We start from the raw sequence: 24,404 nt of genomic DNA on the forward strand, positions 1-24,404 counted from the left end.
TTGTGACATTCAGTTATGTCGCTGTGGATGTTGGCCTATCATTCTAGTTTGGTGTAGAATATTTTATCGTGGGTATAGACCACTATTTATCCAGCAAACCCATGTCATTGGGCTCCAAAGGGAAGAATTCTTAAACAAGTCACCAAAGCACAGATCTCAGGGGCCAATGATCAATTTGACTAATTTGAAGTAATAAATAAACTAAGTGAACAACTTGGTTGTTTCCAGTTTTGAGCTATTACAAAAAAGCCTGCTGCAAACACTTCTTGCACGTGTCTTTTGATGCATCTATTAGACATTTCTGTTAGGAATGTACGTAGAAGCAGAATTGCCAGGTTTTAAGTTATTTCCACGTTCAGTTTTAATAGACACTGCCGGACAGTTCACTGAAGTATTTGTATCAATTCACACTCCCGCAGCAACGGGCGACGGTTCCCGTTGCTCCCCGTCCTTACCTGCACTTGAGGTTGTCTGTCTTTTTCATTTAGCAATATCGGGGGGGAGGGGGTGCAGCAGGGCCACACTGTGATTTTCATTTGCAACCCTTCGGCTCTCCTCTTCGGCAAAGTAGTCTTTCAAGTCTTTTCTATTGTTTTTCTTATTGATTTGTAGAAATTCGTTTTATATTGTGATTATCAGTTTAGTTGTTGGGTAGGTGCCGTACAGATCTCTTTTTCCATTCTGTAACTTGACCTTTTTGATGCAATCATTTGAAGTTGTATTTTCTGAAGTCCCCATCCTTTCAAAGCTGTCACAGGGTGAGGCAGAGATCAGAGGGCTTGAGAACTCCCAAACCTGCATTAGTTACGGGTGATGAACTTTATTTGGTTTTGCTCTGTATCGTATCGGTTCTCAGAGGCCTGTTATTTTCCACCTCTGTGTATCTCTGGAATTGGGATGCATTTTAACCATCAGTGGACTCTTACACCAAAAATTGGCAGCACTCTTTTCTGATGTTCTGTGATGGTGCATCTTACCATCAGTGACAGCCCGGGCTCGGTGAAATGTAGCATGCGCAGGCCCAAGTGAAACTGCATCTGAAGAAAGGGCTCTGAGTCCCCTCCCTCCTCCTCCAAAGCTACTGTTGATTTATATTCGTTGCTTGGACACTTGAAAGAGCATCAGAATCACTGTTAACCTTGTAGCTTCCCTGGGCCCATCTTCAAAGATCCAGGAGGGAATCTTGATGGAAGGGGGTCCTTTACAGTCACTTGAAAGAGCCCAGAGGCATCCTGAGGCGGCAGGTCTAGCTGCATGAGAGCGGTGGTCCTCATACTTGAAAGTGGACCGGCAACCCCTGAAGGACGAGTTCGAGTACAGATTGCTGGACCCCGCCTCAGACACCCTGAGTCAGTAGGCTTGGAGTGGTGCTAGTGCTTCTCTATTCCTAGGAAGTTCCCAGCTGCTGCTGAACCTGCTAGCCCGGGACCACACTTTGAGAAACATTAAAGTGAGGGAACAGATCAAAGACATCTCCTTGCATGCAGTTCTATCTTCTTTGGGCGACTTGCTGTTAGCAGCTGGGGAGCAGACACCCGTGAAGGGCCATGCATCATAAACGCACCCCACTCCTCCGTTCATGGCCTCTGCCTCCCATCCCACCCCCTTGTCAGCAGGAGGGTCGAACAGTTGCTAGAAACTTCGATCAAACGTGCTGTATCTCATCATTGGAAACTCCGTTTGACTAGGCTTACTAAAAAAACACAACATTATTGCGAAATGATTTAAATGCTTCATTTGCAAAGGAGCAGAAGAAGAGATGAGGAGCCGCAAAGAAGCCGGCTATAAATATTCCTCAGGCGTGCAGAATCTGCCTTCATGCAAAGTGGGGCTTTTTATTCTCACTGGAAGTACCTATAAGACTGCAGGAGCTCACAAGGATATAGAAGAGAGGTGTGCTTTCTTCTCTGTCTGGAATATATTTTAGGCTTTTCCCAAGAACTTATGTATGGCAAGAAGACGGAGGCCTGTGCACGCTGGCATGTGGCCTCATCCGTCTCAGCAGTGTCCCTTTCGGGCAAGGCATTGTTGGGAGCACCCGCCAGGACACAGCAGGGGCTGGCAGGTTAGGTCCAAGTTACCAAAAATATACGACAAATCCATTCATTCCTGTCCCTGCTTTCTGGCAGACTCCAGAGTCATTGTCTCGAGGTAGAAAAAAGCTTTCTGGTGATTTGGCTACGTGGTGGATCCAGGGGACATTTGAGAATAATTTCTAGTTAATCGGTCCTTGAGTAACCTGCAAGGACCCTTCTGAGTTTATAAGCCAGGCTCCCCTGTTGGTAAACTGGTTTCCATTTTGCATTTGCCCAATAGCTCTGGGCATGAAGCCCATTCCTCACCTCCATGGACAAAGCTCCTGGGCCCTTAAGTGTGGGAAGAGAGTGCGAGATTGGTGGGGACAGGGAAAGGTCAGGGGCTACTTGCTTCTCTGAGAAGCACCTGTCATTTCCCCCAATTTGAAAAGGCTAATTGGCCTTTGGGCTCCAGACTTGGGTTCTGTGGAATACAAAATTAATGCATTGAATTAGTTTTGTGTTCCCTTTGCCCAGGCCGATTAGTGCAAATTAAATTTCACACTAATTGGCTAAGGCAGAGACAGCACAATTCTGGTGCTGGAGATCAAGCTGATTGTGGGGATCAGAGGCGGGACCTAGGAGCGTGATCTGGGACATTCCTGAATCACACTGGCTTATACTCAGTGCCCATCGCAAATGATTGCTTGTCCAGCTCCAATCCACCTGTGTGCCCATAAGCGAATCTAACCCATTTAAGCCCAGGATGAGGCCAAGATTAGGAGAAGATCCTAGCAGTTTAAATGGCAATCATTCTTAAACTCGGTTGGGCTACAGAATCACCCTGGAGTGTGTTGAAAATCCGATCCCTGGGTCCCACTGCAGAGATTAGGGTTTGGGGGATATGAGAATCCTGGAATTTGCATTTTAGTGCCCATCTCAGGTCACCGCAATGCAAGTGTTTCCCCAGAATGCAGGGTAAGGCACAGCCAAAGGAAGCCCCACCCCAAAGCTAGCCAAGAGTGTCCTGGGAGAGCCTGTCTTTCATTAACTGGTGGCCATTCCTTGGATCTGGGTTCTCTCACTTACTTGCTGTGTGACTTCAAAACGCTCCCCTTCAGCTTTGTTTCTTTTGAAATCTGCACTTCAGTCTGAGCAGTCAGTGGTGGGTCAACCAGACAGGAGGGAGGTGAGCTGGAGGGGGAAGGAAGGAAGGGTGCGTTTAAGGAGCCAAGCAGCCCCCCCCCCCATCTTTGAAGCTCAATGACTCTTTGAAGATGTTTGTTGTTTTTTGTTTCTCTGATTACAAAGGGGGTTTTAAAAAAATCAAAAATCAGCAGCACAGAAATACATCACAGGGAAGTTGGAGATTCCTCCGAACCCTCCCTCCGGGGGCTGGCTAGGGCAGGGTACCGGGTAGGGAGGGAATCCCTGTTACGAGTTTGGGAGTGCCTCTTTCTGTGCAACTGAAAATGGGAACAGACCAAAATTATGTTCTGCAACTTTGCTGTTTTTCCCCTTGGTGATATATCTTGGGGATTTTTTCATGTCAACACACAGAGATCTGCACCCTCCTTCTTCATGGGAGCAGCTGAATGGTTTGGGGGACAATGGTGACGGAGACTACCTCGCTAGGGCAGCTGGGTTCCATCCTGGAAGGGCCACCGTGTCTGTGTGACAGCTCAGCACCGTTGTCCCTCAGCGTGACCCAGAGGCTCTGATGGGAGAGGGAAGTGTTTTGATGTCTTCATGCACAACACTCTTTGGCCTAGAGTCAGAATGACAGGAGGACAATAGACATCGCTCCATTCAATGCATTTAACAACTCAAGTGACCAAAGCCCCCGAGAGGAAGAGATTTGTCCAAGGTCACAGAGTGTGTTCATTGTTGTGTTTGACCTTGAACCCTGTACCTGGCCTCCATTTGTTTCCTTACTGCCTCTTCTTGACTTTATCCACTGCCTCGCATCAAAGGTAGCTTCGGTTTCATGAGCAACCCTTCTTCTGGACGAGGTCATTTCTGAGCCTCTTTGTCACCAACAGTCCGCTCATCTGTTTCTCTCCCACTTTCTTGGGCATGTCCTTGAACCTGGAAGGCTGCATTTGGGAACAGGAATACCTCAGAAGCCCTGACCCATCCGGCATCTGTACTTGGTCAGCTTATTGGAAAGGAAAGTCGCGCAAGGGAATTTGTGAAAAAATAAACACTTTTATTCTTGACTTTAAACATGTCTACCTTAACTCACAGAGGTGGACCAAAGCCATTGGAGGACGAGCCTCTGAGTCAAGCTCTTCCTTCCTTCTTAAACCACGTCTCTGATACATGGCTGCACGATTTCCAGCTTGGGTTTCTTCACACTGGGCAAATGGCCAAGTAATCAGAATGCCAAAGCCTCATTTTTCAGAAGCAACACACCTTTTTTTTTAAATGAATACCTTCCAAATCATTCAACCTAGCTTTCATGGGACATCTTTGTCCAGTTGTATTTTATAGGCTTATGCAATAGCTCATTGAATAGGTAATTATGATAAAAGTGCAACACACATTAATGAGTGGGGACACACAGAATTGATAGGTAGCATGCGCGGCCGTCCCCTGGTAGCCACAGAGAGGGTTGCTGGCTGGAAACATTCCTTCTTCCCTCGTGGTGGCCATCTGTGGGTGCGTCTCACTGAGGAGCCTGTTGGCCAGCCCAGCGAGACGGCTCACTGAAGGATGGCCAAGGCCAGTTCCTCCTGGGATAACTATTTTTTAATTGAACACTTACTCGGCATCAGACCTTGGGCTATGCTTTATGGAGAGTGTCTCACTTAGTTCTCAAAACAAATCCGTAAGTTAACACCCGGCCTCCAAAGCTGAGAACATGAAGAATCAGCTCCTGTGTGGTTCCAAATCACACATCTCGTGAGGGTCGGGCCAAGAATCCGAGCACACCAAGATCAATAAAGGTCTCACATTCACGTTCTTAACCATATCATTACCTGGAACGGTTGCCATGCCACGAAAGCTGGTGATTTGTCCAGCGAGTGGTGGGAGGGGGTCCTGTGGAGTGTGTCAGGGGCAGAAGTGTCCCACCGAGTGACATTGCGTTAACCCCTTTCACCCCAGATTACTGATTTGACCACAGAGCTTGCCGATGAGCGCTTCAAAGGGGACGTGGCCTGCCAGGTGCTGGAGAGCGAGCGGGCAGAACGGCTGCGGGCCTCACGGGAGGTTCAGGAGCTGAAGGTGCGCGGTCCCGTGTGCCAGGGGGGAGGGGCGTGTGGATGAACAGGCGTGCCCTGTGCTCACATCTGGGATCAGTAAGCCTTAGTAAGATGCATGCCTGTGCTCGAGGTCTTGGAGGACATTTGGGTCTTACTAAGGTTTGGTCCTGGACGTGCCCTGGGTGAGGAAAGTGCAGAGGTCGGACGGTCCCTGGCTGCGGAGGTGCTATGGTGGGGGCTGTGCAGGGAATGGCCAGCCTGGGGTGAGGGGCACCAGGGACGAAATGGCCAGCTGTGGTCTGAAACCTTGAGCCTCTCTTCCAGAGCAAGTACGAGCAAGTGCAGAAGAAATTGGGAGAAGTAGAGAAACAGTTGGAAGAAGCCCAGCAGAAAATTCAGTTGAATGACTCGGAAAGGAGTCACACGGGAGGAGGTGAGCAGATTGGAACTCTGGGGATTAGATGCTAGTGGCAAAAGCTGTCCTTTTATTTCATTCATTCATTCATTCGTTCGTTCATTCATTCATATTCATTCACCCATTCTCACTAAGGACTTTCTTTGCACCGACACTGCATTAGGGGCTGAGACTTAAGCAGAGCAAACAGGCCCAGACCTCGCCCTCTCAGAGCTCCCTGTTGGGCGGGACAGGCAAGCATTAAACACATAATCCAACAATACCCCAAGGAATAAACTAGCAGTGTGACAGGTGCTGTTTAGTAATAATGCAAAGAGTGATTAAACAACTGTGGCTCTATGGCAAGGCACCTTTTATATATCTAAACATATATGAGTATTTTTAATACAAATCTTGAGGAAGACAGTTCAGTGGTTAAAAGTGAAATCTGTGAAACTGCATCTCTGGCTTTAAATCTAGATTCCATCTCTTATGAGAGGAGCGGCTCTGGGCGTAGACATTCCTGGGTCTTATTTTCTTTTTTCCAAGTGGATGTGGTCATAGATGATTAATAGAAAGTGTTGAGCTATGTGCATGACACAGAGAGCTAAATAGCTGTTAGTCTCTTTATTATTATTGGTTCTAATAATGAACAGCGGGATCATTACCCGTGCTCATAACCTGTGGGGCAGACACTGCTACCGTCCTTATTTAAAAGCGGCGCCAGGCACTCAGCCGTCATTGGATGGTGGGAGGACCCCTGACCTGCCCGAGGAGAGATGTGCTCAGCAGAGCCAGGGGTTTCTGGTGGTGCCCTCCCCCGATCGCACTGCCTGGAGACTTGCGTGCCATGGTTGGATGGGCCTGGCGACATCTTCGTCAACCCCTCTCCCCGGGCTGAATGAGCTTGGTGAGAAGGCTGCCCAGAGTTGTCTGTCAGCTTTTATAAAATGTCGACATCAGTCCTTCAGTCCCCCCAGGGAATTTCTGCCCTAGAAAGGTCGGGGACACCCCGGGCCACGGAGGTCTGGAGGCGGCGGAGGAGAGGCCAGGCCCGTTGGCTTTCTACTCCGTGGTTGTCCTCCTCTCATCCTGGCTGCCCCACAGCCGGCGTTTACCAGGGAGGTTCATGCACAGGACCTTGAGACGATCTGATACGGTGCACCCAGCAAGGAAGAGGGCACACACCAGGAGTAGGAACATCTTTGCACAGGACCAGCAGTGGGGGACAGCACACTCTTCCCAGAAGAGCAGTGGCCCCAGTTCCACCCTGGCTATGATTCGTGTCTAAATGATATGCCCTGGTTTGCTGTCCTCTGGAGAGATATGGGAGTTGAATGGGAGGGGAGACCTGCTTAGCTCATGAGCACATTAGTCACGATGTTATATGGGCTTTCAGCTCTGGCTGCTCTTTTCCAGGAAGCCAACCCACAAAGATTTTGGTTTTCATTATGAAAGTAATACATACTCATTACAGAAAAGTTCTAAAATAGAGGAAAGTTGGAGGAAGCCATAAAACACTTGAATCACACCACCGCATTGCCACCACAACCCCCACTGTGGATCAAGCCGGAGTATAAATTATGAAAAAAGTTTCTATGTTTTCTTCCAAGAATGGTGAAGTATTTAAAGAGACCCTGTTATGGTATGCACCCAGCATTAAGCCGGACTCTTCTGGGGTTATAGAAGAATTTTAGTTGGGTCCTGCTTTCAAGAAACTTGCAAAATAAGTGAAGAGGTCAGATAAACCCAGGAAAAATGTAACTAAATGTAACTGGGTAATGAAAGGCTGAATTATACACACTGATTAAGAATGGCTCCCACAGGAAGGGAGGTTGGAGGCAAACATCAGCCTTGAAGAATGGAGAACGGTTTCCTCATTTGCTCATGTTACCCACTCATACCACTTGCTCTGTGGCACACCATGGCACAGAGCACGTGGCTCAGGCAGAGAAATGCTTTCTGCTTCCTCTTTCCTTTGCAGGCTATGTTGCTTGCTACACAAGGTTTTTTTTTCCTAGCGGGGAGACAGGATTCTTTTGCCACCATCATTTTATTTACCTTGGTGCAAGCTTGAACAAGCTTACTCCTGACAATTACGTCATTCTTCTGTTTGGGTTCGTTATGTGAGAATTTATTGGGATCACCTCCTCCAAGACCTTAGTCCAGTACTGTCCAGTCCAGTCCAGTCCAGTACTATAGAGTTCAGTCCAGTCTAGTCTGGTCCTGTCCAGTCCAGGCCAGTCCAGTACTGTATTGTTTGTCTCCTCCACTGGATTCTCCTCAAAGATGTAATGCTTTATTATTCAGTATCCCTTGTACCTGGTATGGAGTAGTGTGCTCAGTGAGTGTTGGGATGGGTGGCAGGTAGGTGAAAGAAACTATCGTGGATGGATGGATGGGTAAAGATTGAATGGTCTGTTTTAAGCTGTCCACTTGTATAATGTTTTCCACAACTCCGTTATTTTACAGGACGTTACATTATTATTTAGATGGCCAAAATAATCATACTCTGGTCTAGCCTATTCTATTCAGCCAAACAGCTTTCATCAACCAGCAGCTGAGTTGTTTAGATTTTTACCAAATCAAGGTCTTTGTTCTGTTATCTCATGGAGATGTCTTGTGACCAATGTCTCTGTTGTTTTTCATTCAGTAGCTACTTTATTACTCATTGGTTTGGTAATTAATTCAACCAACATTCACTAATTATATACTCTGTCACCCAACATGGTTGGCCAGTAAAACAGTTCCAGCTGCTGAACTTGTATCAATGTGGGGAAACGTCTGTGTGCAGGGAACTCTTCTGGAGGGTCTTGGGGATTCGCAAATGACAAAACATCTCCCCTGCCCTCAGAATTTCTTTTTGGAAAAAGAAACATATGTGTACACTTGTGGAGAAATTGTACAGTATGAAACAACTGAGCTTAGAATAGTGAGCATTCATCACTTTAGACAACTGGAGTTGGTCAGGACGGGCTCCTTAGAGGAAGTGTTTTTTTGTTTGTTTTTTAAATTTGGACTTAAGCGAGCCTTCCTAACCTAAGGGTCCAAGGTCAAGCCTCAGGAACTCTGTGAATATTGTGAAACTGTGTACAAAGGGCTGAGAAGAGAGCTGCCCTCATTCACCTGGCCTTCCATCCTGCCCCCCCCCCCCATCTCTGTTAAACAGCGGACGAGTGGCAGGTGCGCTTCGACTGTGCTCAGCTGGAGAACGAGTTTCTCAGAAAGCGCCTGCAGCAGTTTGAGGAGAGGCTGGACTCGGAGCTGACATCCAGGAAGGAGCTGGAGCAGCAGGTAAGAGGCAGTAGATGGTCTGCGTCACAAAGTTCGGAGAGTGTGCAGGTTCTTACCCCCACCCCCATTCACGGTGGGGAGAGAGACAGAGGATACGACCACGTCATGATTTTCCACCTCCACTGTTGTCACAAACGCTCATCACTGTGAGATATGGAAAGTATTTCCTCTACCTGTGGGTATTCTACACTGGGAAAGAATTCTTTGTGTTGTAAAGAACGTGAACGTGAACATGAACTCAGGCTGTCTGAGTTCGAGTTCCATTTCTGCTTTGACCTTGCGGAAATCACTTCACATTTGGAGCCTTAGATTTGTCATCAATAGAATGATCATAATACTCTGCTACAATCGTCAGATGTTATTCATTCCCTAATCTACTCTGACCTGCCACCTGATTCTCTCATCAAGACCAGAGTGGTAACCCCCTAAGTGATTTCCCTGCCTCCAGCCTCCCCCCTCGGCCACCTGCCACACTGCAGCCCAGTTGTCCTGTGACCCCAGGTTGGGCTGATTCCTTGTGCATGTCATCAGTTTCCAGTGTGAGCTCCCCTTCCCCATGTTCCTCTGCACCCGCTGGGGTGGGGCATGGGGGACTGCTGTGCCACATTCCTCAGTTTTCTCTGACTCATGTGGCAGGGGAGTGTGTGTGTGTGTGTGTGTGTGTGTGTGTGTGTGTGTCTGTAGCTTTTTTCTTCTCTTTTTTTTGGTGAGTTGATCTTATTTTTTTTAACTTTTAATTGCTGACAGGGAGCCTTGTTCCCAGGGGTGTGGATGTGTTCTTTGAGAAGAAGCACTTCTGCCCTTTCCTCTGCGGCAGCCCCTGAGGTTAAGCGGACTTCTCAGCTTCAGAAGTTTGCAACATGTGCCAAGTGTCCATCTGAGCTCTAAACCCACATGAGGCCCAGACCTGGGGTTTTGATTTCATATGGGAACATTCTCTCCCTCACCCAGAGCCAGAGTGGCAGTGAGCTTTCTTATCTCCTTGAGGCCAGTGGGCGTGATTTTCGCTGCCCCTTTGCACTGAGGCGCAGCTCTTGGAGGGTCCTGACTTAATCCAAGGCTCTTTATTCCAGCTCCCCAGTTTGCTCCAAGCTTTCAACCCAGCCTCTATCGTTGGGGATATCTCTGGATCTCTCGGCCACTCCTCTTGGCCACCTGGCTGCCATCATGTCAGCATCCGCCATTATTGCTCCGGGTTCGTGTCCTGTGCATTTCTGCTAATCTGAAATTACCTCCTTTTTCTTGAAAGTGCAGCTGGCCATTGCAAATATAATGTCATCATACCCAGTGTTTCTTGATAAACGTGATGATAGTTGAGCCTCTTCGCCTATTTTGCATGGTCTCCAACCACCCCCGTCTGCATTCTGATCAGTCTACACACCAACCAGTGGTATGCAGGTAAACCAGCTCTCCGAACATAAACAAACAAGCAGGAAAACACCCCCCCCCCCCCCGGTGCATAGCATTTGCCAGGTACCAATTTCTGTGGTGTAAATCCTCCCACCACGGCCAGTTTCAAGTTAAGATTGCATTGTCCCTGAATGTAGAAGGTGATGTTCAGAATCAGCTCTCAGTTGGTATAAGCCAGCTTCAGCACCGCACTGAGTGTCACCCTGCTTGTGGTCTAAGGCTCACAGAAAAATGGAGAGGAAGGTACAGAGATTTCCCATGTTCCCCTGTCCCGACTATCAACACCCCCCACCAGGGCGGTACATTTGTTATCATCGATGAACCTGCATGACACATCATTGTCACCCAAAGTCTATATACATTAGGCTTCACACTGGTGGTGTACACTTTACGGGTTTGGACAAACCTGTAATGACATGTATCCACCATTATAGTTTCATACAGAGTAGTTTCACGGCCCTAAAATTTCCCCGTGCTTCACCGTTCATTTCTCTCCCTTAACCCCTGGCTGCCGCCGATCTTTTCACTGTCCCCATCGTTTGCCTTTTCTAGAACGTCGTAGAGTTGGAATCGTACCATACGCAGCCTTTTCAGACTGGCTGCTTTCACCTTGTATTGTCATGTGCAGTTAGGGATCCTCCATGTCTTTTCATGGCTTGATAGCTCATTTCTTTTTAGCGCTGAATAATGTCCTGTTGTTTTGAGATATCATAGTCTATTTATCAGTTAACCAACTGCAGGACATCTTGGTCATTTCCACATTTCAGCAAGTATGAGTAAAGTTGCCGTATACACCCACGTGCAAGTTTTTATGTGGACATAGTTTTGTACTCCTTTGGGTAAATTACAAGGACCACGATTGCTGGATTCTATGGTGAGAGAATGTTTAGTGCCGTAAGAAACCACCAAACCATCTTCCAAAGTGGTTAGGCCAGTTTGCCTTCCCACCAGCAAGGCATGAGAGCTCCTGTTGCGCCACATCTTTGTCAGCACTTGGTGTTGTCAGTGTTCCAGATTTTGGCCATTCCGATATGTGTGTAGTGTGATCTCATTGTTGTTTTATTTACTTGACCCTGATAATATCCGATATGGAGCATCTTTTCAAATTTACCATCTGTCTTCTTTGGTGAGGTGTGTGTTAAGGTCTTTACCCCATTTTTTTTCTTAGTAAACATTATTTTAATGAGTTGTCATCCCAATTTCTAATTAAGTTGTTTTTTTGTTGTTGTTGAATTTTAAGAGTTCTTTATATATTTTGGGCCACAGTTCTTTGCCAGATACATATATTTGCAAATATTTTCTCTCAGGCTTGTCTTTTTATCCTCTTGATAGTCTTTTAGTCTTTTGTAGAACATAAATATTTTTTAATGAATTCTAGCTTATCAACTCTTTCATGGATCATGCCTTTGGTGTCATATCTAAAAAATCATTTTCAAACCCAGTGTCATCTAGGCTTTCTTTTGTGTTATCTTCTAGAGGTTTTATAGTTTCTATATTTGACATATAGACCTATAATCCATTTGAGTTAATATTTATGGAGGTGCCAGTTCTGTGGATGTCTAGTTGTTCCAGCAGTAAATGTTTGCTGAAAGACTCTTTTCTCCACTGTATTGCCTTTGCTCCCTTGTCACAGATCAGTTGACTATATTGAGTGGGTCTTTTCCTGGGTCCCCTCTTCTGTTCCACTGCACTGTTGCTGATTTTCCTTTTTTTCTCCTTCAGAAAATCCCTTACCTTTGGTCCTTTGCATATGCTTTTTCCTCTTCCTGCACCATTTTTATCTCTCCTTTACCTTCATATCTCCAACTGTTCTTAAGATCTTAGCTTAAATGTCATTCCCTCAAGGAAGTCTTCCCTGACACAGACTGGACTGGATGTCCCCGAGTTGTTTCTCCAAGTATCAGCCTCATCATGGCGCATTGTAATTATCTGTTTTTTTTTTTTTTCTTGGTCTCCCCGACAGAGGTAGCCACCATGAGAGCCGAGACCACGTTCGCCTGTCCTTTTATTATATCCCTCTCCTCCCTGTGAGAGAAAAGTATTAGGAGATCACCTTGCAGAGCTGGGCCAGGGTGCGCTCACGTGGAATTTGTGAACAACGAGAGGGAGCCTCATTATCCTCTATGGATAATGGTGGTGAAGGTTTTACTTGTCACATTTGAGTCGGACATTGTATTGGGGTCCTCCGAGAGATATCCCGAGCTGCCGATAAACACAAAGGGGCGCCCAGGCGGGGAAACAGCCCGATTTTTATTAACGAATTACAAAGTCGGGTCAGTATCCCCAAGGAAAGGGGATAGTCATGCTACATTAAAAAGTAATAAAACCACAACCTTTCCTGAGCAGCTGAATATAAGAAAACATCTCATTTGCCTTCAAATACTGAATTTAGAATTACAGGCTTCATTAACTCAGCGTTTTGCTTATTTAAAGCAACTGTTTAATGAGGCCATTTCTTCAAAGCGAGTGTTCTGAGCTGTCCTCGCGCTCAGATCCAAACTAGGACGTTCGGGAGGATGTTTCCTGGTGGCAGAGGCAAGAGCCTTGGCTCTCAGCGCGTTTACAGCCAGGTGTGTGCATGGCTGTGTAAGCAGGCCACCCACAGCTCCTCTTACTGCTCTAACCTGCCAGCCTGTGCTGGGGTTTTCTGCTCAGGTTTGCTTCGTGCGCCATTTTGGTTGCTTCCTGGCTCACACAGCTCCCTGGCTCATGCCAGCTGATGGGGACATTAATTACCCAGCGCTCAAGGGGCTGTGAAGTTGAGGCAGGGCACACAAAGGATCTGTGGGGTTGCTGGCAGGAGGATTATTGAGAAAAATTAAACGCCACCCCAAGGGATGAATGAAAAGACGCATTCCACCTCTGGGCAAACCGAGGCTCGGAGAAATGGCTTCCTCGATGACGTAGGTGGAATGTGGTCAGGATAGCGTCGCTGCCTCCAGGGTCTGTTTGCTCTGCACTCTGACAGCCGCTCCGAGTAAGCCGGTGACCTGTTCTGTTGCTCCCACAGCTCAGGGAGCTGCAGAGCGCGTACGAGGGGACCAAGAAGCTGGCTCACCAGCTGAAGAGGAGGTGCCGCCATCTGACCTGTGACCTGGAGGACACCCGCCTCCTGCTGGAGAACCAGCAAAGTCGAAACCACGAGCTGGAGAAGAAGCAAAATAAGTGAGTCACGTTTTATGTCATCCCCTGGCTGCCAGGGGACATCGGTGCTGGAGTCTTTTGGGGTCTCTGGCTTCTCCCCCTAAGCCCCCTCACTTCTGTCAGGGTTCCTCATCCATGGGGCTTAACTCTCCTGTTCTGGCCTCAATTTTCTCCCTGTCCCCTCACACCTTATTCCTGTAAGATTCTCCCAAGAATCCAGCAAAAAAAGATTCTTTTCTGTTACCCAGTCTCATCTCAGCTCTATTATCAATTGACTATGTGGCCTTAGGGAACTTTCTGGGCCTTTCTGATCTCTTTCTGGGCCTCAACATCCCCATTTATCAAGCAAAGAGGTTGTCATAGAGCGTGAAGACAGCTCAGCATGATGGTTAGAGGTGCCATTGCTAATGCCCCTCTGCCCCGGGTTCAGGTCCCCGCTGTGCCTCATCCGACATTGTATGACCTTGGACAAGTCATTCAACTGTCCTCAGCCTCAGATCGGGCAGGAGTTGAGAACGCTGCCTGTGTGGTAAGGACCAAATGATAAAGTTGGTGCGTCCGGTTGGACTAAATTCTGGTTCCTGTCTTTCCCTATTGCTCAACACGGGGAATGAGAATGAGGAAGAGGCCAAAGAATTGAGTCACTGCCATTTTCACTTAGGGTTTAGACTCTCAGATCATGTTAACAATTCTGGCAGGGACTGGACCTTGTGCCCAAACAAGGTGCCAGTCTTAAAGCTCCGCATCCTTGCTGGGGATGCTGTCACAGCTGGCCAGTGGTGGAGGCTAGACTGGAACCCGGGTCCACACTCTCGGTCTTCCTTATGCCAAATTTCTGCACCTGAGATGCTTCAACCCCCGAACACCTTGGCTGAGTCTGAAGTTCTTCAGCCACCTGATGAAAGTATAGGTGTGCAGGGGTCCCGGTCTGAGCCAGTCTTCATAGGAGGCAAATAGATGAAACACAGCCCCTCCTGTGTATGGTAGGACATGGCTTTGCCCTTTTCCAGAATTGGCAAGCTGAATTATGAGGTTGGTGCAGAAATAATGTCCAACTTTTTTAAAAGAAAGTTTTAGATAGTATTTATTAAATTTGTGCCTCGTCTTATAATTTTTTGATGTCACAGTGACTGATTTAGACCTTATTTTTTCAGATTATCGAAGTATTGTTCATAATCATCCGCAATATTTGCATCCATGTTTGTCCCATCTAAAGGCCACATTAGAAATGTTTTACTCTATGAGTTTCATAAAGGTGCCAATGCAAGTACAGCAGCAAAGTCTATTCAGAGCGCTTGTGGGGACGATGCAGGGACTGAAAGAAGTTGCAGGAGGGGGTTTTCCCGTTTCCAAAGTGGGAATTTCAGTTTGAAAAACGAGCCAAAAGAGGATGGTCCAAGAAAACTTGATTCCGAAGTGTTGGAAGCTGTTGTCACAGAAGACCCCACCATCACCTCCAGGGAACGTGCAGAACAATGTAACGGAGCCCATACAGCCATGCTGCGCCGACTGAAAAGGACCGGAAAGGTGTCAGTGGTTGGGAAATGGGTCGCACACGAACTGTCTCCAGAGAATCTGCAACAGCGTGTTGCGTGTTGTGAATCGTTGCTTTCACGACCCTTTAGGCACCACTTTTAGGTCGGCGTGTTACAGGTGCTGAGAAGTGGATCCTTTACCGTAACGTTAAACGCCGCCGATCGTGGATCAGTCGAGGAGGAAGAAGAGTCCAACAACCAAGAGGAGGACTTCATCCAAAGAAGATCATGTTGAGTGTGTGGTGGGATACGGAAGGGACTGTCCATTACGAACTGTTAGACACCAATCCAACCATTACTGCTCATCTTTACTGTGAACAACTTCGTCATCTGAAAGCAGCTTTGAACCAAAAGCGACCCTCCTTAGTCAACAGAAAGGGTGTCATCTTCCATCACGATAATGCTCGTCCTCACACAGCTTGACTCACCAAAAACTTCCTGAAAGAGCTTGGTTGGGAAATATTGCTTCTCGTCCATATTCTCCTGGCCTTGCTCCTTCTGATTATCACCTGTTTCGGGGACTACAGAATCATTTTGATGGTCTTAGGTTGACATCAAGAGAAGATGTTGAAAATGAGCTGGATTCATATTTTGCTTCAAAACCTAAAGAATTTTACCAGCATGGCATTTATAAGCTAGTTGACAGATGGAATGAGGTTCTAGAAAGCAAAGGAGGTTATGTTAATGAATAAATATTTTCATAATCATGGGCTTTTTCATTTTTAAAATAGACTTCGAAATCGAACATTATTTTTGCACCAACCTTATATATTTGTGCGGAGTGGTATAGCTTTTGAATTTCATCTGCATAAAACAGTTTCTCATCTTTATCTTTGAGTTATCCTGAGCTGGCTTCTTCATCTGAGGGGAAAAAAAAAAAAAAAAAGATCTCTTGGTAGTTGTTAGTGTGCCCCTCCCCCCACCCCCAAATGGGAGAGGCTTGTTCTCTTCTTATTGATATCTGTTTCTTTTTCCATTTTCTCATGGGTGTTCTGGCTAAACCTTGTCCTTGTGGTGGGGAAATGGCTTAGTCCTGCCTTGTTTTCTGGATGACCTTGTCAAATGACACCTCCTCTCTGGGCTGGAGAGCGACCCATGTTTTAGAGGTGTCCTTGGGCTTTTCCACAGGCCCCTGTGCTCAAGAGTGACTTCATCAGATCCCATCTGTGCATTGAGAAGCATGGGCTCCATCATCCCCCAGGTCTCTGGCCACTGTGGTGGTCTTGGGCCTCATCTGGGGGGTCCACTCCTTTCTGAGAGGCCCATGGAGGGTGATGGCTAGGGGGTCTGCCCTGGAGTTTACATAGCCAGAAAGTTCCACCTGTCTGGGCTTCCCCTCACCCTCTTGGGCAGAAGCCCTCATTCCAGGTACTGAAGAATCTCCCCATGGTACCCTCCCTGCCCACAAAAGGTCCCCATTCCTTCATGCTTACACTTCCTCCTCTTAACGCCTGCCCATCTCCTCTGATGCCCTCTCCGTTACCATCTCTTGGCAGAAGTTAATTTATGTTCTGAGGCTAATTGCAAGTAGCAGCCATTATCTTTCTAGGGGGATTCGTGTTTTCGCAGGAAGCCAAGGAGGGCAGTAGAAGCTCCGTCTCATGGTGGAAATTCAGGCAGAATGACTATCAGAAGGGAGAGATCTCGAAGTCAGCAACAAGTTCCTTGTCTCCCTCTAAATATCATTCAGTAGCAGGTACAGCTGCTTTCATAGTTCTCTGGGCCCAGGATGGAGGGGCATCTCCGTGCTGGTAGGGTATCCAGTCCTGACATAGGCTTCTAAGTTCAGAGTAGTCCAGAGTAGTTTCCTTTGGGGGTGGCTTCTTGTTGCCATGGTCACCCCCTGGGTCACAAAGCTCAGTTCCGAGGGCTGATGGAACTCCCAGCCTGCTTCCTTGGGGTAAGGCCTGTGCCGGGCTCACTGTCTCCCATACTCACCGGAGGCCGGACCCCAGGCCTGTTCTTAGTGGGGTGGAGGGTGTGTGCAAATCCATCTGGCCTTGGTTGGTCAGTTGGTTTGGTCCAGAACTTAGGGTCTGTAAGAGCCGTTCTTTGACATGAAGTAGCCTGTTCAGTCAAGGACTCTTCTGAAATATCAGCCATTGTCCAGTCTCCACTGTCTTTCCCCACCTGTCCCAAGGCATGGGCAGGTAGGAGGGGGACTAGCTGAGACAGAAGGGAACATGGGCTCAAGTCTACTTCCTAGTCAATGACTCCGCTTTTCTTCTGTAAAATGGATATAAGATGTGTCTTGCTTTGGGATTGCTAGGTCATTATTATCATCATAATACTTCCATTCAGAGGCAGCCAATAGCACATCTTGAATGATGCCACCAACAGCCAATCAGAAAGTTCCTGGGAAGTTTCAATAGTAGAGCTCACTCATGTGACTCATGATTGACTTTCTCAGGAATCTGAGGTTTAGAATGACCGTCTAGTATTAAGGGACATTGGATAATCTTGTAAGAAGGGGAGACCTTCTTTTCACTAAGCCCTAAACCCCATGTCCAGTTTGGCCATTGTGGTCACACCAAGTGCCCTGGAGCCTTCCTATGTGGTCTGAGGGCAAGTGACCAAAGTCACAGCTCCCCGAGGCTTGGCAGAGCCACCTCTGTTGGCTTCCTCATCTGTGTAGGTGTTGAAGCCCGAGACGACCACATGGAATGATGTCAAGTCCAGGAAGTACTTCTCATCCAGTGGTCCCCATCCTGGAGGGGCAAGTGGACCCCAGATGAGCCATTTCCTAGTTCCTGGATGGCCCTAAATAGGACTGTCTAGTCTTTGTGCTATCTTCCAGGGAAACAAATAAGGACAAGACTGAATGTATAAATGTCCAGCGTTTTATCAGTAATTACATGCTCTAATGTGGGTTGTCAGTATATAAGCCCGACAATGTCATGTAAAATATGAAATGTAGGCTCTCCCTACATTCATTGATCAATAATTATGAGACATCAAACCTTGGCCTTGCAGAGGTAAAGGTTCTTGGCGTACGTTGGCAAACCAGATAGGTCAGATTTTTCTATATATGTTTTTTTATTCTCTATTGGTATATAGTTTTATTCTATTGTTTTAATCTGTCATTGTATTTTTTTACGTTTTAAAGAAGTATTCAGTATTTTTGTGAAAACTTTATAAACCCTAAAAGTTGCTCTCTGGTGTTCCAAATTCCTACCCACATCCACCATCCACAACCTTACGGAAAAGCGTCAGACGGACCATCATTTCCCTCCCTCTCTGGGCTCTTGGCAAGCTGGCTGCCTCTCCCCAGCCCCGCTCCTCCCCTGCCCCTGGCCCCTCACCTCGGTGCCATGACGCGTCTTCTGCTCGGACAGGTTTGACATGCAGCTCGCCCAGGCCCTGGGTGAGTGTGTGTTTGAGAAGGGACTCCGTGAGAAGGTGACCCAGGAGAACACCAGCATCCGGTGGGAACTGGGCCAGCTTCAGCAAGAGCTGAAGGTAAGGGATGGCAGGCATGGAAGCCTCTTGGTCCTCGGTCTCTGGGTCTCAGGAAACCCCACTGCATGCCTGCTGTGAAGGGTGACAGGGAGGGAGCTCTGTGTGGGTGTCCTGGCCTGCCAGCCACTTGGAGTCATGGATCTCAGGATGCCTTCATAAAACTAACGGTAGACAGCGGAAGGATAATAAGCCTCTCTAGGCTGCAGTATTGACTTTGCTCTGGTCCCCTGCATGGGCTCTGAGGTGCTCCCCGGGGGGTGCGAGAGCCTCAGACAGAATGCGTTAGCTGTGGCCCACCCAGGGGCAGTGCCCTGCCCCACGCAGGCTCCAGTGCAGGGGGGCACTGTACTGGGCTGCTGTTCACCTGCTCTGGCTCCCTGGGACCTCGGGAGAACCTCTAACCCTCTTAGCCCGGCACGCAGCTCCTTCATGATCTAGCCCGGAGTTCTTTGACCCTGTAAGTGACTTTCTAACCTGGAAGGGTCCTTCCAGGACCCTGTGCCTCCCCGTTCTGTCTCAATCTTGGCCTCAGCAGGCGTACAGCTTGCAAATGGGGCAAGTACTCCTTTTATGTGCTTTGAGGTTTAACTCTCGGGGCAAAGCTGTCGCTCTCCCTCCCTGCTTGTCTGGGCTGCTCCAGGCAGCAGCCCTTGGTGTCTCCCAGGGGGCGCTCTGAGGGGCTGCATGGCCGAGTGGGGACAGCATGCCCTGGAAAGTGGCAAGTTCTGGCAGGTCGTGGAGGTAACCCTGGAGGGGGCATGGTCATATGACTCCTGATCTCCACCCCCTGGTCTCTGTAGCAAAAGGAGCAGGAAACCTCGAAGCTGAAGCAGGAGGTGGAAATGCTGCAGGCCCAGAAGCGGGAACTGCTGCAGACGCCGTCTCTAGGCGAAAACAGCGCTGCTGGCTTGAAAGACAGGCTCTGGAAGCTGGAATCCAGTGCCCTGGAGCAGCAGAAAATCCAGAGCCAGCAGGAAAACACCATCAAGCAGCTGGAACAGGTAGGAAAGGTATCCCTTGCTCACTCCAGTGCAGAGGAATGTTACTGAAATACAATGCAGGCACCTCACTCAGCTGCTCCTCATCCTTCTGTGGCTCCCTATTGCCCGAAAGATCCTCCAAACCCCTAGGTCTGACACTCAGATTCTTCACGATCTAGTCCACTGCCACCTTCCTGCAAGCCTCAGTGTGACCTCCTCCGAGCAGCTTGCCCTGATCACCTTCTTGAAAACAGTCCCCCTCCACACACACATTCACTTTCCGTCTCTTTCACTGGGTTGTCCTTCATAGTACCCTCAGCCATCACATTCAATAGTGTGTTTAAAATTTTGCTCAATGCTATTCTCCCCCATTCGGACCTAAGTTTGAGGAAGGCAGGGTTTTTTTTTTTTGGTCAGTCCTGCTTATCAGGACATCTGCAGAGCCGAGATGAGGCCAGGTACAGAGCTGGTGTTAACCCAGTAGCTGACATAGCTCAGCCCCTGCGTCATCTCATGCCTCTTCCCAAGAACCTTGTATGGTGAGGTATTGGTATGAATGGCCCCCACGTTACAGAGGTGGAAGCGGAGGCTCAGAGGCATGGGAAAAGTGGCAGGGCTGGGATTTGGAGCCTGCACCACGTGACTCCAAAGTGCCTGGCATACCTACTATGTGCACAGCACTGTGCCCACTCGAGGAAGATTGGAGCGCTGGTCTTCGGGAAATGCAAAATAACAAAGGAGAACGGGGCCAGAATATCAAGTCCTCTAGTACCAGCATGCTCAATGAAGTATCAAATGAATATTTTATTTGTCTGCTTGTTTGTTTATATGCCCACCTTGTTCCGTGAAGAATTTGAGGCAACTTGTAAGATGTATGTATACATAACAAAACAGAAAAATATAAGTACACCAACTTGAGCTGGAAAAGCATAAATTAAGAAAGATGTTAAGGAGGATGGAGGACAGCGTATTCATATGCAGACATGCAAAACAAGCGCTCTTCCACGCGTAATTGTTTTAGCTCTAAAATTCCTGGTGGCCAGAGAGAAAAAGGAAATGTGAATCGCATGTCTTCTATTATCCTCAAGATAAAAACACACCAGTTTTTCAAGGGGAAGCAAGGCCTTTCCTGATTCTTAGTTCTAGAGCAATTTCTCACTGGGCTTTTATAAGGGGCAGCTTTTTTTTTTTTTTGAAGAGATTGTAAGGCTGGGGACCCTTTTTCAAGAAAATCTGACAAGGCGGCACAAATATGCAAAGCAGGGAACTCTGAAAAGCTCTGATGAAGTGGGGGGTGGGGGTGGGAGTGGAGCGTGTAGAGGACAGCCTGGGGGGGGGGGCAGCTCTTGCCTCATGCTTACCCCCCCTCCATCAGGACAGATCCTGCTGAGTACCGAGACCCAGGTGTAGTGGCTGTAGAGGGGCAGAGTCTGGAGCAGTCCAGGAAACAGCTCCTTTAGTCACCCAGCCAGCCAGTATTTATTAAGCTACTGCTTTGTGTCACGAACCTTGTAGTTGCTAGGAATGCAGCTGCAGACAAGCCAGACGTGGTCTCTGCCCTCCCAAAGTTTACAGTCATGCCAAGTGTTGTGGAAAGGGTAACTTGCAGATCTGGGCTTGGAAACCCAGTCGGGGAAACAGTCAGGGACGACTTCCTGCAGGAAGTGCCATTTACCAAAGCTGAAAGCTGAAGGATGAATCCGAGTTGGCTGACCAAGAGGATTCCAGGCAGGAGGAACTGACTGTGCGAAGGCCTGGAGTCAGGACAGTCATGTAGCATTCAAGGAGCTGCGGTATCACCCCGTTCAGATGGAGTCCTCAGGGCAGCTCGCTGTTTATATTTGATCTTAGACAAGCTTTCCATTTTCTCTCGCTTCAGTCTCCTTATCTGTACAATGAAATTGGTGCCTGGTCAACCCTCGAGGGTCCCCCCCAACCCCATCAATCTGTGAAGGTTCGTGCAGGAGGGGGAATATCTGTGTAGGACATTAACAGGCAGGAAGGATGGTGTGGCATCACAGAGCAGCCCAGAGTCAAAAACAAAGCAAGCCCTTTGCCCTGGCCGGGTGGCTCAGTCGGTTGGAGCGTCATCCCGTACACCAAGAGGTTGTGGGTGCAATCTCTGGTCAGGGCAACCTAGGTTGCAGGGTTGATCTCTGGGTGGGATGCATACGGGAGGCAACCGATTGATATTTCTCTCTCACATCTATGTTTCTTCCTCTCTTTCCCTCAAATCAATAAACATATCCCCGGGTGAGGATTTAAAAAAAAAAAGAATAAAACAAGCCCCTTGAAAAATGGTGTTAGCTCTTTAAGAAGCCCCCAGGGATCCCGGTGTTGGGAAGCAGACATGCAGTGCTGCCACCTCAGGGGCTGAAAGTCAGTGAAGCTTCCTCACTGTACGTCCTTCCCTCTGGCAGAGGCGAGGCTGACTCAACGCTTCCATTCATCCCTCACTTCTCCCATAACTCCCTCCTGCATTGTGCCCTTGTCGACGTCCAGGAGATATTTATTGATTACAGTGTAGCACTTTTTCTGGGGGATTTTATGTTAGCTCATATAAGCTTGACATAAATGGTATTGCAGATGTCAGGAGTGTCCGAGTGGCTAGGAAAAAAATGAAAAAGAAATATTTTATTTACTTGCTTAAGCTCCTCATTTTGGATTATCTTCGCATAACCTCTGCCATTTTAACGAACGGAAGGAAGGAAGCTGACATTTAAAGTGAGCATACTTTATGCCAAGAACTGTAATAGGGACTTGGGCATATACTGTCCTTTTTCCTCTTTACCCCAGCCCTACATAGCAGAGAATATTATCAATCAACATTTTCACAAACCAAGATTGTTTTTCCTCAACATAATTGTCTTATCGGGGACAGTAAGTAATTGTAACTGTCTGAAGGCTTGGAAGGCCGTGCTGGGGCAGTGTGGTCCATGGTCAGGAAGAGTTTCTACAATGTAACCCACATATTGAGTTCCAAGTGCTGCTGCTGGGATGGAGAGCATTAAAAAGCATAGGTAAATGAAAGCTGAAAAGTGTATGTTCTTGGGCTCTTTCCCCTGGAAATTTTGATTCCATAGGTTTAGGGTAAAGCTCTGAAATTTAAATTTAGAAAATAGAGTAGGTCATCCTGATCTGCCACAAAATGTGAGACGCAAGGACTTGGGTCAGTCTCTCAATTACCCAGCTCAAGAAGATGAAACCTTGAACTAGAACAGGAACCCATGAGGTCTGCCTTCGATTTCAAAAACTTGGATACAACCTCACATGTTCTTTTTTAAAGACATTTTTTAAGATTTTATGTATTTCTAGAGAGAAAGGAAGGGAGGGAGGAAGAGAGAGCGGGAGAGAAACATCAATGTGACAGAGAAACAGTGCTCGCTTGGTTACCTCTCATACATGCGCTGACCAGGAACTGAACCTGCAACCCAGGCATGTGCCCTGACCAGGACTTGAACCTGCAACCTTTCGGTTTACAGAACAACACCCAACCAAGGCACAGAGGTCAGGGTACAACCTCACATGGTTTAAATGTCATGCCTGTTCAGAACAACTTTTGGAGGGTCTCATGTATGAGATGGTATAGCTCCTGTTACGTCAGGCTGCCAGGAAGCTCTTTCTGTTTTCAAGACAGTGGGGAAGAGAAAGTAATATTTATGTGCCACGCACTGGGCTGAGTGCTTTACCTGGATTATCACTGCATCCTCACAATAGCGTTCTAGGGTGATACTCTTCTCCAGAGAAGGGGAACTAACCCATCAGAGACAAAGTACATTGTCCGAGGTAACACCCGGGGCCAGGAATCTCCCCCGGCAGGCTGCCATGTCTTCATAAATCAAACTGTGTCCTTCTGTCCATCTACTCACCTCTCCACCCATCCGGAAAACCAGCGCTGAGGTCTTCCCCAGGGATGACAAGTGCTTCATCGCAAGAGTGTGGCGAGGCCACATGTAAACTCGGTAGAGAAGAGTGTATTGGGTGATGTCTGTTACGGCCACAGGAAGGGCTAGAGCACCTTGTACTGGTTCTCTGCTGTTTCTGACCTCCCTGAGTGCCTGGGCAGGATAGCTGGACTCTCATCCCTGCCCTCCAAAATGCAAACTGCAAGTGGAATGCTAAAGATGGTGTGGGGGGCTAGGGGAGTGGGCGGGGGTTCCCCCTCACAGGCCGTCCTTGCCGCCCCCCAGCTCCGCCAGCGGTTTGAGCTAGAGATAGAGCGGATGAAGCAGATGCACCAGAAGGACCGCGAGGACCAGGAGGAGGAGCTGGAGGACGTGCGCCAGTCCTGCCAGAAGCGGGTATGTAAGCAGCAAATGCAGCGGGGCCCTTGGGCCCGGGCAGGCCCAGGCCTGTGCCCTCTTCCTGAGAGCGAGGGGGATGCTGGGCCTGGGGACAGACTCTCTGCAGTCACCTGAGACCTTAGCTCCTTAGATGTGTCCAAGGGTGCTAGAGCAGAAGTACCTATCATAACTATGATCCAGAAACTTCCAGAAGCCGCTGGAACTATCCAGCATAGTCACCCTCAAGATTTCTGCCAAGAGCCCCTAATGCCAGGTGACTGATGCCTGGGGAAAGGACTTGAGCCTTTCAAGAAGAGGATCTCACTATTTCCTTGGCAACTCAAATATTTTCTTTAATTTTATCCAAACTCTTTGCAGACATTTCCAACAGTGCACAAGAAAGCAATAAACCCTTAAAATCTTACCACCTAGGAAACCATCATTATTACTATTTTTAAATGTTCTTTCATCTCTCTCAATAGATAACACACACATACCTATATGTAGAGATAGCGTTTTACCCGCATGGAGTCAGGGTGTTCGGACGCCTGCTATTCCCTCGGCTCTGTGTCCTGGACCTCCTTCCACATCAGTAAATACAGATCTAACCTGCATGTCTAATGGCTTGAATGTATTCACCGTAGGCGTGGGGTCTGATTTATTTAACGAGTCTCCTGTGGCTGG

General features: G+C 47.9%; 1 protein-coding gene across 1 annotated transcript in view; it reads left to right on the forward strand.

The window, feature by feature from the left end:
- Positions 1–24,404, forward strand: part of MYO18B (myosin XVIIIB) — a 219,806-nt gene that overhangs the window by 96,599 nt on the left and 98,803 nt on the right. The window contains exons 26-32 of the mRNA XM_090257928.1: positions 5,124–5,243; positions 5,546–5,654; positions 8,785–8,909; positions 13,330–13,484; positions 18,334–18,457; positions 19,258–19,458; positions 23,628–23,738. Of these exons, the coding sequence (XP_090114054.1) occupies positions 5,124–5,243; positions 5,546–5,654; positions 8,785–8,909; positions 13,330–13,484; positions 18,334–18,457; positions 19,258–19,458; positions 23,628–23,738 (945 nt within the window). The remainder of the gene's footprint in view (positions 1–5,123; positions 5,244–5,545; positions 5,655–8,784; positions 8,910–13,329; positions 13,485–18,333; positions 18,458–19,257; positions 19,459–23,627; positions 23,739–24,404) is intronic.

This window comes from Furipterus horrens, unplaced genomic scaffold, assembly GCF_987537825.1.
Source record: "Furipterus horrens unplaced genomic scaffold, mFurHor1.1.pri manual_scaffold_11, whole genome shotgun sequence".
NCBI lineage: Eukaryota > Metazoa > Chordata > Mammalia > Chiroptera > Furipteridae > Furipterus > Furipterus horrens.